This window comes from Copadichromis virginalis, linkage group LG10 (genome assembly GCF_057382275.1).
Source record: "Copadichromis virginalis isolate Kocher_CV1m ecotype Utaka linkage group LG10, C_Virginalis_male_GT1.1, whole genome shotgun sequence".
NCBI classification, from domain to species: domain Eukaryota; kingdom Metazoa; phylum Chordata; class Actinopteri; order Cichliformes; family Cichlidae; genus Copadichromis; species Copadichromis virginalis.
In genome coordinates, this window is record NC_140627.1 from 34,438,198 (window position 1) to 34,454,608 (window position 16,411).

The window sequence follows — 16,411 nt, forward strand, 5'->3', positions numbered from 1 at the left end:
CGAGCTGCACTTCCTCTGACTGACCTCAGAGTGGCGCTGTCACCCTGCAGAAGCAACTGGGCGCTGCCTTTTGATTTAAAAAATATATGTATATCCTGAAGTTTTTGAATTCGGAGCTCTCTGTGGGTCCGTGAACGCGGCACAGGCGGATATCTTCGTGCTCTCAGCAACTGCAGTTTGTGGAGTTGGAGTCGGAGGGTGGACGAGTGCGGAGCAGGCTGCGTGATTCTCTCTGTCCGGATCGATCACAGCTGATCAGATGGGATCGATGTGTTAGAGGTGCGTGGCGTTCACTTTCAGCTGATTTTAGTTGTTTGTGAAACTTTCGGGGTTTAAACCGAGCGGGTGGGAAACCGAACAGCTGTGTGACCTCTGACCCTTTTAAACAAACGTTAATTAAAGTTCTCGCGGGAAGCAGCATGTGATTGCTGAAGCGACAAAGTATCGATAGATCAGCGATGGGGTCACGTGCTGCTGTGTTTAAAACGCGGCGAAAAAGACTAGCTCAGCTGAGAGAGATGAGCACCGGGCCGTGAACGCCTCCTCCTTAATCAAACTCAGCTTTGTGCGTAAAACGATCAGATCAATAATCCCAGTCCTCACGGGAGAAGCACAAACCAGGCTTCACCTAAAACAGCCTCGTGTGCTCCGTTTTAGCTGCCAAACCACAGCCAGATAAATCTTCTAAAAGTGGCCGAAATTTGAATGGAGTCTGGTCTGGTTGTATTTGAGCAGATGTGTATTATTATATATAGTATTATATAATAATGAATGTGTGGGAAACCAGCCCTCAGTGTGTATGTACAGTGTTTTTGTTTGATGAAAATAGAACCAGAAAGTAAGAAGTTCACTTGAATAAACGCAGTCCTAAATTAGCCAAATTGTCAGTTTCCCACTCAGTGCTGTTCTCCTAAAATACAAAGATTGGGAGTTTCAGAATAAAATCTAACGTGAACACAGTTTGAATGAAGTCTGGTGTTGTTTGCTAAGTGTGTGTTCACAGGCACTGTGGTGCTGTTTGACGAGACAATGTCAGCTTTCAGAACATTTCATTGTGGTGCAGCTGATTGGCTGAGGGACTGATTATCTGCATGAACAGGTGTTTCCCGAAAGCGCTCGTGTCTTCGCACCCCGGGACAGCAGCTGCTGGAGACTCGTTAGTTTACAGATCGATCCATGATGAACATGCACCATCCACTCACCTGTCAGCGGCTCATACTCAACCACGCGTTTCAGTTTTTATTCTGAAAGGCTTCTTCTGCTTCCTCCTCAGATATGGCGTGTGTGTGTGTGTGGCTGGCAGGTGTGTGTCTGCTGAGCATGCGTGTTGAGGCTCATCATGGATTGGATAGAAGCAGTGACTACGCCCACCCAGAGCAGCATCATCATCATGTGGTGTCCACCAGCGACACAACCTCAGGTATGAAGCACTCTTATGTTCATGTGTATTTGAATGATGTCAGCCACCTCTTATTTAACTGTTTACAAAACAAACCTTTATTTTTTAAACAAACCGGGGATCCTGATTACTTGTCAAATTAAAAGACTTCCTGTACCATCTTAGGATGTTGTAGATTACATTCATTTTAAATTAAAGTGGCTCAAAATACTGTTATTAATTATGCTAGAAGTCATCGTGATGGCAGAAAAATCCTGAATCATTCCCAGTCCGTTATAATTAGCTTGCTAACTACTTGTTAATCATGTTAGCCGTTATCGTAGAGAGTAAATGTTAGTTGTACATCTTTGCTGGAGAAAATTAACATTGTTTGATGATTTTAATACAAGTAACATCATGGTGAGGTTAGATAGCTAGCTGTTAGGTCGCTATTCCACTTAAAACTCGTAGCTGACCATACTAGAGATTTTGGATGAATTAGCCTACCTTATCTACTCAGGACAGTACGTTTATTACATCAGGTAGCTTTTAACCCTTGTAATGTCCTCTGGATTCCCATACACCTGGGGTCATTTGACCTGAGGACAACACAAGGGTTAATATGACTGGGTTAGCAAGCATGCTAGTGTAGCTAACATTAGCTAGAATAAAGATGGCTAATAATCCGTCCATGAGTCGACTCCTGTCCTAACTGACCAGGGCTTCATTAAATAACACCTGTTTTTTTCCAGGTCATACTAACTAATGCTAGCTTACTGGCTAATGCGAGAAAATTGCTTGATACCCAGCAAGGTTACCTTTGCTGCTACATTGCTACCTGTTTTGCTAAGGTTAGTTCAAAATGCTAACTGAACCCAAATCAGTTTTTTTGTGCTTACATGACCTGAAACTCATGAGGTGTTTCCTGAGCTCAAGGCTATTGGCTCATGGACTTCCAATCAAGACTTCTCTTTTAGGGTCACCCCCTTGCTGGACATTAGAAAGCTTGCAGACACTGAAAAACTGGCTTCAATTTTCAGATGTGAAAGCTACGTCCATCTTTTATAAGCAGTCTGGACCTGCCCCTCTGCAGGTTTTCAGGATCAGGCCAATCATAAGAATGTGGGCTTTTAAGGAGGGGTGCCTTAAAGAGACGGGAGCTAAAGCAGCCAGTTTCAGACAGCAGATCTACAGATCTGAGAACAGGCCTGGTAACAAGCAGAATAAGCCCCCTCCATTTAAACAACTGCTTGTGGAGTTTGACGTGTCAGTGGTTGAGGTTTTCTCCGAGGGTCATGTCTAGTCTGACCAGAGGACAAACGATGATCTGCTGCTCGCTCTTCCGTTGGTCATGTAAAGCAGCGGCGTTCTGTCATCGTAGTATGAGATGTCTTCATCAAGCATTGGCAGTTATTCAGAGCCGTCTCCGGCATGCTGAGACAAGCCAGCACGCTGCAGTCAGTGTTTCAGGACAACACGAAGAGGCGAGAGTTATTTCACGGGCTGACAGAGGTGACGTGACGCTCAGCTATTGTTGCCAAAGACGGCGGCACTTCCTGTGTGCGGTCAGCGTGTTTGTGGGTGTTCTTCATAGGAACCAAACAGCAAGACGGTGTGTGTGTGTGTGTGTCTGTGTGTGTGTGTGTGTGTCTGTGTGTGTGTGTGTGTGCGTTGTCTCAGAGCTGTGCAGCACTGATAGCGTGGGAGCTAGCCGTTGGCAGCTCACCACAGCTTCCTGAAAATGACAAGCTAACAGTGTCAAAGGAAGCAGGGTGACAGATAGGCTCCGCCCACAGCCTGATCGCAGACAGGAAGTAGAGATGGTGAGGATGGAGGAGAACGTGCTCCGGTCCTATGAGAAAACTGAGAGCCTGAAGGTGTTTCAGCTCCACAGGCAGTGATGGTGGTAATAAGGCAGCTGTTACACTTAATGCGTTTGCAGAAGCTGTGCAGGATGCATGATGGGAAGTGTAGTGACTGTGTAACTTTGACTCGACCTCCATCCTCATTATTCCCAGTCATCCGAGTATTTCCGTCCTCACAGCTGCTCGTCTTAAGCCTCAGACGCCGGCGCTCTTCACCTCGTCCCGGTCTTCTTCTGTGGTGTCACTGCTAATGACAGAAAACCTGAGCTTGTGTGTCTGTGTGTGTGGCAGTGCGTGTCTGTGTGCGTGTGTCTGTGTGTGTGCGTGTGTGTGTCCTCACAAGTGACTGTTGGTTCTCACAAGTATAGTAAAATGCAGATTTCGGTCCTCACAAAGATGAGGGGGGACACACACACACTGACACACACACACACACACACTGACACACACACACACACACACACTGACACACACAGACACACACACACAGACACACACAGACACACACACACTGACACACACAGACACACACACACTGACACAGACACACACAGACACACACACACACAGACACACACACACACACACTGACACACACACACACACACACACACACAGACACACACACACACTGACACACACACACACACACAGACACACACACACACACACTGACACACACAGACAAACACACACACACACTGACACACACACACACACACACACAGACACACACACACAGACACACACACACACACACTGACACACACACACAGACACACACACACAGACACACACACACACACACTGACACACACACACACACACACTGACACACACACACACAGACTCTCGGAGGCTGAAATGACCAAATGCAGTCATGAACTTTTCACTGCTGTCATGTTTGGTGACGATCAGACGCTAGCTGCTAGCAGAGGCTAACAGGAAGTGAGTGTGGCACTTTCAGTTGCTCCCTACTTCCTCGTAGTCGTCGTTCATGTGAACATGAGTTGTTGTGTGATGTTGTTTGGTGGAAACAGAAAGAATAATGAATCACAGACGGAGATGAAACAGCCACAGAGCCTGAAACTGTTACAGAAAGACTGAAAGTAGATTTAAAGGCAGACCTAAAATAACTTCCTGCGGGACGCGTCTCCGTTCTGTGACCCAAACAAAGATGGCAGGTGCGAGCGATGAGTGTTTACTCTTCGTGCAGCTGTCTCTGGCTGCGTGTGGCGTGGTCACTCTAGAGCTGAACTGAAACCAGGACAGGAAGTCACACGTGGATGATACCTGAGCAGCAGGAGGTCAGTCAGAGACGTTGTGTGCCTGCAAAGATGGAGGGAAACGTTTTTACAGGCTCATTTTAATAAAGTGTCACTCGATGTTGTGTTTGACCCCCGATGACCTCTGACCACCGCAACAGCACGCACGGTGGGCGGGGATTGTCCCAGCTGTGACTCAGTGACGGATGTTTCCTCTCGTAGATCTGTGCGCGATAGACCAGCAGCTCTGCAAGGACGAGAACTCTCTGCTGAGCTTCGAGGCGATCCGCAGCATCCACAAGCTGATGGACGACGACGCCGACGGCACGGTGGACGCGACCGAGACAGACGAGGTGAGACACGAGGCTCCGAAAGCTTCACGCGTGCACGCGGGCTCAGACTCTAACTGTGAGCTGCTCTCAGTTTCTCAGGGAGGATCTGAAGGATCACAACCCCAAAGCCAAACACAGCAGCTTCCACCGAGCCGACGCCCACATCAGCGTGGAGGACATGTGGAACGCCTGGAAGGGCTCCGAAGGTGGGTGTGAGCGAAGGAGCACCATCATCTCCCCTCCAACCAGGCTCGAGCACACGCGCACACCAGCACACGCGCCAGTTAAAGATGTGCGGTGTACTTCCCTGTCTGACCCCATCAAAATAAAAGCTGCAGTTAAAATCAGCAGGTGTGAAGGCAGAAAGGAAACGATGAGGGGAAAAATGCTGCCTCGACTTCCTGCTCAGTTTGTCAGCAACTAAAACACAACGTTTGTCAAACTCTATTTTTGGAGGAGAGGCTGGAGTTAAAGCCGCCATCACTCGGCGACGCTGACAGTTTCCTGTTTGTTTACACATGCCGGCTGCTTCAGGTGTGTTTACTGTGTTTTCAGTCTACAACTGGACGGTGCAGCGGGTGGAGGACTGGCTTGCCAGCGTCGAGCTGCCTCAGTACAGAGAAAGCTTCAGGAGACACCAGCTGGACGGCCAAGCGCTGCCCAGGTAACCACGACGATCTTTATTTAACACAGACGCTCGCCGTGAGTCAGCAGTAACACGGAGACACTGATCCTGACCCGTCCTCAGCTGCGAGGTCACAAAGTTCAGCACGTTTTAGTGTAAACATTCAGAGCGCGATGTGTGTGTCTGCTGTGTGTTTCCACTTCCTGCAGGTTGGCGGTGAAGAACGCGACCCTGACCGTGTCCGTGCTGAAGATTTTAGACCGGAGTCACGCTCAGAAGCTGCAGCTCAAAGCTCTCGACATCGTGCTGTTCGGGCCGCCGCCAGGTGTGTGTGCACCAACGTGTGCATGTGCGCGTGTTTCTGCGCGTGCTGCTGGTGTGTAATGTCTGTGTGTCTGCAGGCCAGCAGAGCCGCTGGAAGGACCTGGTGCTGGGTCTGTCCATCCTGATGGCGCTTGGCGGCTGCTGGTTCGCCTACGCCCAGACCCGGAAGTCCAGAGACGACCTGGGGAAGCTGGTGAAGGACCTGGAGAGCCTGCAGAGGGCGGAGCAAAGCCTGCTCGACCTGCAGGAGAAGTACGTCCTCCAGCACCACGCCCACACTCAGCTGATGGTCTATAGACTGTATATAAAAGACATTAGCATTTTAGCCACCATGTTGTGTTTTGGGGGGGGGGGGTTGTGACAAGAGGGTGGAGTTACAGACTGTACGCAGGTACCTGCTGACCTGTAACATCCAATTAAAATCCTTCCTCTAAACCAGGGGTGGGCAACTGCAGGCCTCGAGGGCCGGTGTCCTGCAGGTTTTAGATCTCACCCTGGGTCAGCACTCCTGAATCACATGATTAGTTCGTTACCAGGCCTCTGGAGAACGTCAAGACATGTTTTCATTTAGCCCTTTAAATCAGCTGTGTTGGATCAAGGACACATCTAAACCCTGCAGGACACCGGCCCTCGAGGCCTGCAGTTGGACACCCCTGCTCTAAACTGTTAACTGAACAGCAGCCACGTTATGGGTTTATTTGACAGCACAAAGACGGCCCAGAGGACCAGAGGTGAACTAGCACGCAGCTAGCAGCTGCAGCCTGTCATCAAACAGGCCACGCCCCCAGCAGTGGCTCTGTGTTTTGGCAGGTTGTTTAAAAAAGTCCAGAGAAAAAACAGAGCAGCTCGTTTTATTATAACTGTGACAGCACAAGGAAGCAACCTGTGTGTGTGTGTGTGTGTGTGTGTGTGGACAGCCTCTGCAGAGGTGTCCTGTCTGAAGTCCTTTTATGGGCATGATTGCCCAGCAGCTCACTCTGCGCACGCACACACACACACACACACACACACACACACACACACACACACACACACACACACACACACACTGTAACAGCGATCACATTGCAGATCAAAGTGATAGCGTTGCCATGGCAGCAAGCAGTTATCTTGATAGTAATCGTGTGTTTGTTTTATAAAGTCAGCTGCTCTCCACACGCTGCAGACTCCAGCTGTTCCTTATAAAGCTCCAGATGTTTGCAGGTCTGGACCTTCTTCACGAGACAGACGAGCTTCCTGTGTGGATGCAGCGACGCGTTCGCTGGCCGTGGTTCTCGGTGACGTTGCTCCTGCTCACTGTGTGCTCTCACTAGTCTCACTAGTGGACGACTCGCACAGTCTCTCATAGAGCCGGGGGGGCTGTGAAGCACAGCCAACCCCACGCCCTCCAACATGCAGCTGCTCCTCCTTGATCCTGGTTCTGCTGTTCGTGTTAAAGAGGAGTTCTTCCTCCCCCCCTGTCTCTGATTGCTTCTCAGAAGGGGCTTCAGAGCACACTCACACTGTCATTATCCTCACTGCTCCTGTGTGAGCTTATACCAGGAGTTAAAACACACACAGCTGTTATTACTGTTGTTGCTACTTTTACACACTCAGCTGATCTGCTGGGATCAATTGAAGCATCGGCTCTGTTTCCTGTCTGAAATCCCCCAGCTGCTGTCTGTTTGTCCTCTCTCCAAAAATAGCCCCCCCCCCCCCCCCCCCCCAAACACACACACACACACACACACACACACACACACACACACACGTCTCCTCAGGTGGAAGAACAGCGCCTCCTGCTGCCATCAGTGATAACTGAAGGCCAGCAGCTTCTTTGTGTTGCTGCGCTGGCATGCGGAAGTCATCAGTCACATGACAGGAAGTCAAGCTTCTTAATTGTGAACATTTTCCAGATTCTATTTATTTTTTTTATGACTAAACAGTAAAATGAGTAAGAAATTCCACAGGTTAATCATCAATAAAAGTCAATAAGGAAATGGGTCGGTTAGGAAATAGTAGAGTAGGAATAAAAACAGTTTCATTCTAAAAGTTCAGCGCTCTGAACCTGCTGACCTCACTTCCTGTGCTAACAGGAAATGCTGATCTCCTTCATAACGACGTGGCTGTGGGGCCGTGAGGAGAGTCAGATGTGAGCTTCAGCAAATCTGCGACATGCAGACATGAAGTTTCAGTTTCTTCAGTTTTTATTTGGGATTTTTGCCATTTCTGTGAGGGACCATCAAAGTTACCCTTCATCAGAGCCTCTGCTCCAGCTCCTCACAGCTGCAGGCTGCCCTCAGTTTGTGGGCTCGACACACTGAGAACATCGTCAAAGTCCAACTTCTTCCACTGATCCAGGAGCAGTTTGGTGACAGCCTGTGAGTTTTCCAATCTGCTGGAGCTCCTGTCCCACAGCATAGCCACAAGTATCATTATTATTAAATTAATGTTTTGCAAACTCCCAGATCTGAATCTGATCCAGAACGTGTTGTCGTTGCATGAGAAGCCAGCTAACCTCAGCTGAGCCTTTCAGGTTGGCGTGTTTTGACGATTCTTAAACATCACTCGAACGCTCATCTCCGTAAATGTCTTTGACTCTGTGGAAATGGGACACGGGTGGAAAGTGGTGACGCCGTTTTAACCCGACGTGTTGCTGCTCTCGTTGTTTTTTCATGGCAGGCTGCAGCAGGCTCAAGAGGAGCAGCGCTGCGTCCAGGTGGAGAAGGTGAAGGTGGAGGAGGAGCTGAGGAACGAGATCAACTCGGCCAAGGAGGAAGCTCTGCGGCTTCGTGAGCTGCGAGAGGGAAACAAGAACGAGCGGAGCCGGCAGAAATATGCCGAGGAGGAGCTGGAGCAGGTGGGGCCGTTTAAAACACCGCCCGTCTGTCCCTCCATCAATTCATCGGCTCATCTTTGTTCTGTGTTCACCGCAGGTCCGCAAGGTGCTGAAAAAGGCAGAGCGGGAGCTGGAGTCACGAGTCCACTGGACCCCGCCGGAGGCGCTGCAGAAGTGGCTGCAGCTGACGCACGAAATCGAAGTTCAGTATTACAACATCAAGAAACAGAGCGCTGAGCGGCAGCTGCTACAGGCCAGAGAGGGGGTGAGTGAAGCAAAGATAATTGGCTTAAATTTAACGTTTCTCTGATGGACGTCTCTCAGGGACACTTCCTGCTGTGGAAAATGGCCAAAAAGCAACTTTCCAGAAAGCAAAAACCATCCCTGAGCCCCTTCAAGGTCGTCTCCAGGACCTCTGGAGCTGCTTCTACTTTCAGATCTGTCTGGAAGACCTGCTCTGATGTCCTGCAAACATCAAATTCTTAGTCAGCAAGTGTCCAAACCTGACAAACCTGTTGGTGTCCTCTGGGTCGTTCATGGTGAGTTCATCAGTCAGGGAGAGACGGGGACATCCTGATGCATGAGGGAAGCGGTCAAGCCCACTGATGCCTTTCAAGAAAAGCTGGAGCTGACTCTTCCAAATTTCGTTTTATACAGAAACAGGGCCTGAGCAGAAACACAGGACTTTAATAAGTCTGAAAGTGGATATTTACGAGTGTAATACGAACCAAAATTTTGTATCATGTTTGGTTTAGACGCACTATGAGAGCTGAAAGCGGAAGTCGTCCAGGCTCTTTAGTCTGGTTTGACAGTGTGTTTCCTGCAGCAAAATCCTTCATTATCCTCAAATACTTCCTGGAAAATAGTTATAGTTAATTAGTTATTAGTTAAAAATAGTTGGGGGCTTATCCGGGATTGAGCCAACAGTTTACAACATGCATTTAGCTTTCTTTCCTAAACGGGAGCTGAGGTGACTACTGTGGAAGTCCTGACTGATAAAGAGTTGATGTCAAATATTCAAGCTGAGGGTCACTGTTGAGACTCTGGAAGAGGTCAGAGCGGGACTTCCATGGGGAGATGGCCTTGAACGCACCTCACACATGATACAGGAACCATATCGGGATCCTCATCATTTCTACATTTTGTCATTTTGATGTTATCCTGACTGTGAGATAAACAAGCTAAAGCACACATGATGAAGACGCTGTCATGAGATTTGAGCTAAGATTTATAGATTTGTAGGAGCAGCACCGTAAACTGCACAGAATCGATATATTCTGATATTGGTTTACCATTACGGTGAGAAAAAACACACACTAACATTGATGATGATGATGATGAGGCTGGTGTTTCAGGCAGAGAAGATCAAGAAGAAGAGGAGTTCTCTGTTCGGCACGTTTCACGTGGCTCACAGCTCCTCGCTGGATGACGTCGATCACAAGATCCTCTCCGCCAAGTGAGTAAGCGCAAAGCCTGCAGTTCCTCTGATGTCCAGCGGAGGCAGCAGTGAGTCGGTGCTCATAGACTCCCATGTTAAACTTTACAGCAGAAACAAACATGCTTGCAGCCTGATACACAAACTGTTTGGTCTATGTAGATTATTTTTCTAAATAACCTGTTTTAAATTAAATTAAGGCTTAGAATTGGCATTTGGAGGGGCGTGGCCTGCTTGATGGACAGGTGACTGTGGAGTCCCTGAACTATTCTTTCTGTATAAATATTCCTGTTTCTTTCCTCTGTGCTCATTCTGTGGGACATATATTTGCTGATGCGTCCTGTTACACGCGCACCTGTGTTACCTGCACAGGTAGCTTATTTTGCTTCTCTTCCTCCTCAGACAGGCCCTGGCTGAGGTGACAGCGGCGCTGCGGGAGAAGCTGCACCGCTGGCAGCAGATCGAGTCTCTGACGGGCTTCTGTTTGGTCACCAATCCAGGCCTCGGTGCGCTAGCCACCGCCCTCAACCTGGACCCGTCCTTCCTCGGGCTGCGACCTCCGACCCCTCAGCACCTTCTCCTTTCTGATGACCTAGATGACATGGACGAGGACATCCTTTCTCCGGGGACGCTGCAGTGTAAGTCTGCTCTGTGACGTCATCACAGTAACCCTGAGTCAGTTTAACTAGCAGTTGGAAAGTCGGCTGTGATCCTGAGTTAGCTTAGTTAAGCTAACTCAGGATCACTTTGATGGCTCTTAACCTGCTGCCTTTTGCAGATCAGCTGATCTCTACACTCAGAACAAAGATTTGGATGTTCTGATTCATACACTTTTGCTCTCTGATCATTTCGTTAGAATGAAATCTTAAGGTGAAGTCCTGAATTAAGAACAGTGGAACTTTCCTTCAACTCTTCTTCTTCTTCAGAGTCACATGATGCAACAAAAACACAAACCCTAAACTTCAGAGTTAATCATTACTTACCTTCTCTCAGCTCACCTGTGGTCCCCTCTCTGTCTCCGCCTCCTCCTCTGATTGGTCTTATTTTCTTGCCGTCTCTTGATTGGCTCCTTCCAGACGCAGCGTGGCAGATGGACCGGCGAGTCAGCGACCTCTGGCCCCTGAGTGGCATCGCAGACACCCAGTCAGCGTGGAAACAATCCGGTTGGCCTCACCCCTTCCTTAGCCTTCCTCTCTTCTGATTGGTTCATACCTCTGTACAAACCCAACCAATCAGCACCTAAAACACATTTAAGATCCTTTAAAGCATTTCAAAGGAAACCTGATCAGAGGAAAAATTCAGAATAATTTTTCTTCATTCCTGCAAAGTCTGAATAATCTTTTTCAATCAGACACAGAGGTATTGATCAGTCGTGCAAAGACGTTCACATGAACACAGATTCTTTTTCTTTGAAGTGCATTTTACTATAGAAAGTTTTCCTTTAATCAAGGAAGTTAGATCCTTGATTAAATGTCAGAATATTAAACAGTTTGACTGCGTAACACACGGGAGCTGCTGCCTGTTCCACCTGAAACTGATGTTACAATGTAACTATAGGCACGAATGTAACTATAGGGGTATGATTGTAGCTGAAATACAGTTTGTGCACGCAGCAATAAAGTTTGTTCACTCAAAGTAAGCTTTTCTTCGCTCAAAATAAATTTTTCCTCAAAATGCAACACTTGCACCTGCAATTGTTTTATGTGCGCTCAGAATAGTGGCACAAAAATAAGGCCTTACTAAATGGGCAACATTAATATTCAGATTTGAATCTGAATATTTTTTAACTTCTTTTAAAATCGGTAAGTTTATTACGTTTGGCACTAATGATTTTTAGTTACTGTGTCAAAATATTAAACCGGGTCAGTGTCCCTGTGAACGCCTCGTCGAGTGTTTCTCTTCTTCCTCCTCATCTTCTTCCTCCCCGTGTGGTTGGACATTCAAACTTCAGTTTGTTCTTCTGCTTTTTCTCTGAAGTCCCGGAGCCCTCACTTCATTTTAATAACCTGCTTCTGCCTCTTCCTTTCACTAACATCCACTTTAATAGCAGCTGATGTTTTGTAACTCGGCTGGACTGTGACGTCAGTTCATGCAGCAAAAGCTTGAAAAACACAAAGAAAATCGCTTGTAGAAAAATAAAATGAGCTCAGGTTGAACGACAGAAGAGCTCAAAGAAGAAACATGAAAAATGTTCTGAAAGCTGAAGAAAACACCGGATTTTATTTTGAAGGTTTGGCTGCTAAATTTCAAAATACAAGCACATTTTTCTGCCTTTTCTTTGACCCTTTTTAGTTTAAAACTGCTTTCTTCTATTTGTGAGCTGAATTTATTTTGGTTTCCAAAATAAGAGTCTCATTTGTAACTCTACACTCTCTTTGTCCTGCAGCTCAGAGTGTGATGCCCCTGCGACAGAGGATCGGAGACCCCGCCCTGAACACTTTCAGCTCTCAGAGGTTGGTTGAAGGGCGGAGCTTGGTTCCACAGGAAGGACGTGACCCGTTCACATCGTGCCGCCCTCCCAGCGGCCGGCAGAATCGCAGCCGCTCCATTGGCCACCTGGAGTTCCCCCCTGTGCCTCCCCCTTCTCTCTCCTCCGCCCTGTCTCACCCCTCCCTCAGCCCCACCTCCTCTTCTCACCCCCCCACCTTCTCCTGCTCTCCTCCACCTTCTGACTCTTCTTCATGCGCTGAGGGCACCGCCCACTTTTCTGCTCTGTTCCTCCGTTCTTCCCATTTCCACTCTGCGGAGGCGACGTCCAGCCTCCCGCCTGGAGGGGGCGCTGTGACAAGTCAAGCGCAGCGCTGTCGCTCCAGCAGCTTCCGGTATTTTTCTCTGCATGACTGTTTTCCAAACCTGATGCACTAACGAGACCGAAGCAGTCGAATCAGTGGGCCTCGCTCGGTTTGAGATAATTTATGAGACTCGCCGGTTCGAGTTCAAGTTTTAGTTTGAATTCTCAGGTGGTCAAAAGTGAAGGACATGCAGAGGGCTGTTGTGAGCAGGCCTGCAGGTGATCTGTGGGGACGCCTAAAGGGAGCAGCTGATAGAAGAAGGGAAGGTTGTCAAAGTATATTAGAGTTTGGAATCCATCGTATTGGGAGGTTCAGGAGGAACCACATGGACGCCGTCCTGGCTGTAGAACAGTGAAGCTTCTCTTTAACCTCGTGGTTCTTCTGGCCGTGTTGCAGGTGTCTGCAAGTACAGCCTGCTTCTGTTTAGGGGACTCGGTGAAGGTGTTCAGATGTACCTCAGGTGGTGTTCAAAGCTGTGAAGTTGACATGTGACCAGATTGGAGCTTTGTCTGTATTTCTGGTCAAAAGCAGCTGCTGCTGGACCAGATGTGGTTCACTCGACTTGGTCAGAGTGTAGTCCTCAGAACCTGCTGGAGCGCTTTCTTTCAGAGTTTAAAGTATAGTAGTGCTCAAGGTCGACAGTAATTGAAAGTTGTTGAACCCTGGAAAGGTTGTTAGGCCATCCAGTCGATGTGTTTGTGGACTTGCTGAGGACTTGCGAGCTCACCTGGTGTGACCAGAGTGTCCACACCTTTGGAAAATGCTGGGGTTGCCTGTTGTATTCAGCCCTGTGACGTTTATCGACTGGAGCTCAAAGCGTAGGTCGTCCTTTTAGGAACTTTAGAACCGTGTTTCTGTTTGAGAAACCAAGTTATGCTTAAGTATCTCCAGATTTTAAGTTGTCTTTTGTTTTTTCTTTTTTTTATATGGTGGAATAGTCGTCTGGGTTGGAGGAGTGTTGTTGCCCCAAGCACTGACAACAGATTGGAAGGTGGAGGTGAGGTGGACCTTTGGATTGTTTAGTCCCATCAGTTTTGTGGGAACTGGACGATGGCAAAGAGAGAACTGTGGGAGAACATGAAGCTGGTTGATCTGTGTTTCTACCCTCTGCAGCTGAAGGCTGGTCACTAGGCTCTTGATGCAAACATGGATATAATCCTTCAACAGAACCCTTTGTTATTTATTTATTTATTATTTATTACCCTTTGTTCATAGTTGCTTCAAACACTGGCCTCAAAGGTGCTGTGAGATTACTCCAGCAAGCAGTGCACCAGTTGGTGGTCTTTGGTTGTCAGGTTGCTGATTGTCTCGACTGGTGTATGTGCGCCTTTTGTTGAAGATGTTTAGAAGCTTTAACATGTTGAGTGGAGCCACTGCTCCTTTAGATGTTGGGATTGATTCATCAGGATGTCTGTTTGGTGTCTTATTCCCAACGATCCCGGGAAAACGTTGCTGCCTTCGTGGCCCAACCTCAGATAAATGGATGAAGACTCTTAAATGTTTTGAATTTAATTTTAGGATCTTCTACGGGCGTTCTTTAGTTCTTAGAGTTAGTATCCAAGAGTTTTGAGGACTTTCTCTGAATTTGTTTCCTTTGACTGATTTCCTTCCAAACCTCAACAGTTCAGGTTGAGAGTTTAGGTAAGAAGAGATCAGGGGTGCTTAAAGAGAAAGCTTTTGATGAATGAGGCCCAATGTTTCACTGTTTCCTGCAGAGTTTCCTACTCTGTTATTAACATTTATGTTCTTTCCGGTTGTATCTTTCAGGGTCTCTGTGGTTTGCTGTTTCCCTCTAACTTTGCCTTTACCTTCTACTTAACAGAAAACATCCTCATTCAAAGCTTCTGCTTTACGAACTCGTTATTTTCCTGCTCTGCAGTAATAAATGCACGAGTCAGTCGTTTCTGTGTCGGCGCCACGTTTCCACCAGTCCGAGAACCAGTCATTACATATGAACACGTAGCAGGAGGCGGTTTCTTCTGTTCATCGTCCATGTTTCTAATAAGACTGCAGCGATTCAGACACGAGCGCACATGTTTACAGCGTCGTGCTGACAGCTAAGTTACGGCAGGCGGTCACCGATGTGTCGACCATGACTGCAGCGGTCTGTGTACTCAGTTATTCCAGCCATGGCTGTCAAACTGCAGCTCAGAGGTGGATTCTGATTTTTAAAAATGGTGGCTAAGAAGCTCGAGCAGTCGACCAATCATCTGCAGCTTCACCGAGACGCTCTGTCACCAGCGTCTCGGTGAAGAGTCTCAGCAGTCGTGACGTTCACGCAAACCATCGTTTCTGATTTTCTCTTTCAGGGACATCATGAACCGCTCAGACTCTGACTCCGCCCTCCCGCAGTCTCACAGCGACCCCCGAGGTCAGCACAGCTCAAAGTCCTCCCTCCTGACGTCCAGGCTCCACCCACTGCAGGACCCGGGCTCCAGGCTGGGTATGGGAGGTGGAGGAGGAGGTCTAGAGAAGAGCTCCAGCCTCGGGGAGCTGAGGGGCATCTCTGCTTCCGTCCTCGCCTCCGCCTGCTCCACTCGCTCCCTCTGCATCACATCGGACGCTACAGACGGAACCGCCGTCTTCTCGTCGTCCACCTCTTCCAGCTCATCAGGTAGCGCCCGGGGGGCGGGGCTCCAGGTTCCCACCAGAAAGGGCGGCACGGAGGAAGACGCCGGCGAGGATAGCGAGTCGTCCGGCAGCCGAAGGAGAAACGCCTTTAACAAGCTCTTCAAGAAGAAACATGGACGTTACTGAGCATCACGCCAGGAACCCAAACGCTTTACGCTGCCGCTGGTTTCCCTTGTTTGATCGTGTCTCTGCATGACAGCGAAGATCAGACCTTACATACCACCAAAGAAAAGACGAGGAGGAGCCGAAACAGGGACGACCAGACCAACCATCAGCCCCAGTCCAGCAAACTAACACCAACATCGGCTCCCAGAGTATTTAAATGCTGTTGTAGTGGTACTTTTACTGCAGTGAAGGACTTCACTGCAGGAACTGCATCCTGTGTAAAAAGCTGTTTGTGAGTTGATGACATTATTGTCATGTTTTCACGATGTTACCAAAGAAATATCACGGTTTTGTTTTTTCCTCTGAAAGTGCCTCAGAAGTCCAAAATCTGCTGTGAGGCAGACTGTGGTTTGTGATGAAGATGCCCCAGAGCACTGCAGTGACTGAGCCTCACCTGTACGGAGGCCTGAAGCTGCCAGACTAAACAGAGTCATGTAAACAGCTCAGTGAATAGAATATTTCTGCCTTTAAATGTACCAAAAATAATAAATGTTGTGGTCTTAAAGAACATCTGCTGGTTCTCTGGGAGGGTTCACACCTGCGTCTGTACAGCCTGTTTAAATGAAGCTGGTTGTCAATTTGGAGTCATAAATGACCTTTAGAATAACTTTGAATCATTCCTGATGTAGTCTTTTATCTACTGATAACATACAAACGGGTTATTTTGTGCTAACAGCATTTATTATTTCAGATTATTTCATTTTTTCTCATTGTTGTGGAAGAACATGAAAATGAGTGCAAACACCTTTAATAATCTATTAATCCATTTATAATTTTTGCC

General features: G+C 48.0%; 1 protein-coding gene across 2 annotated transcripts; it reads left to right on the forward strand.

The window, feature by feature from the left end:
* Positions 1-131: 131 nt before the first annotated feature.
* On the forward strand, positions 132-16,136 carry LOC146700934 (stromal interaction molecule 1-like). 2 transcript variants are annotated; one of them, XM_085471177.1, is made up of 14 exons: positions 132-279; positions 1,274-1,420; positions 4,731-4,861; positions 4,932-5,046; positions 5,396-5,504; positions 5,675-5,790; positions 5,867-6,041; positions 8,451-8,628; positions 8,705-8,872; positions 9,963-10,063; positions 10,445-10,680; positions 11,119-11,205; positions 12,429-12,495; positions 15,144-16,136. In XM_085471177.1, exons 2-14 carry the CDS (start codon positions 1,276-1,278, stop codon positions 15,589-15,591), a joined length of 2,076 nt encoding a protein of 691 aa, XP_085327303.1. In that variant the 5' UTR covers positions 132-279; positions 1,274-1,275; the 3' UTR covers positions 15,592-16,136. The 2 variants fall into 2 exon arrangements, with proteins under 2 accessions (XP_085327303.1, XP_085327304.1); XM_085471178.1 differs by lacking the exon at positions 11,119-11,205.
* The last annotated feature ends 275 nt before the right edge of the window (positions 16,137-16,411 follow it).

What these genes read in the sequence shown, in the direction of transcription:
- LOC146700934 (XM_085471177.1), top strand. Translation starts at nt 1,276, where the DNA reads ATGGCGTGTGTGTGTGTGTGGCTGGCAGGTGTGTGTCTGCTGAGCATG. An exon ending in CCGAGGAGGAGCTGGAGCAG is followed by an intron (nt 8,629 to 8,704) that starts GTGGGGCCGTTT and finishes TGTTCACCGCAG; the next exon opens with GTCCGCAAGGTGCTGAAAAA. An exon ending in CACAAGATCCTCTCCGCCAA is followed by an intron (nt 10,064 to 10,444) that starts GTGAGTAAGCGC and finishes CTTCCTCCTCAG; the next exon opens with ACAGGCCCTGGCTGAGGTGA.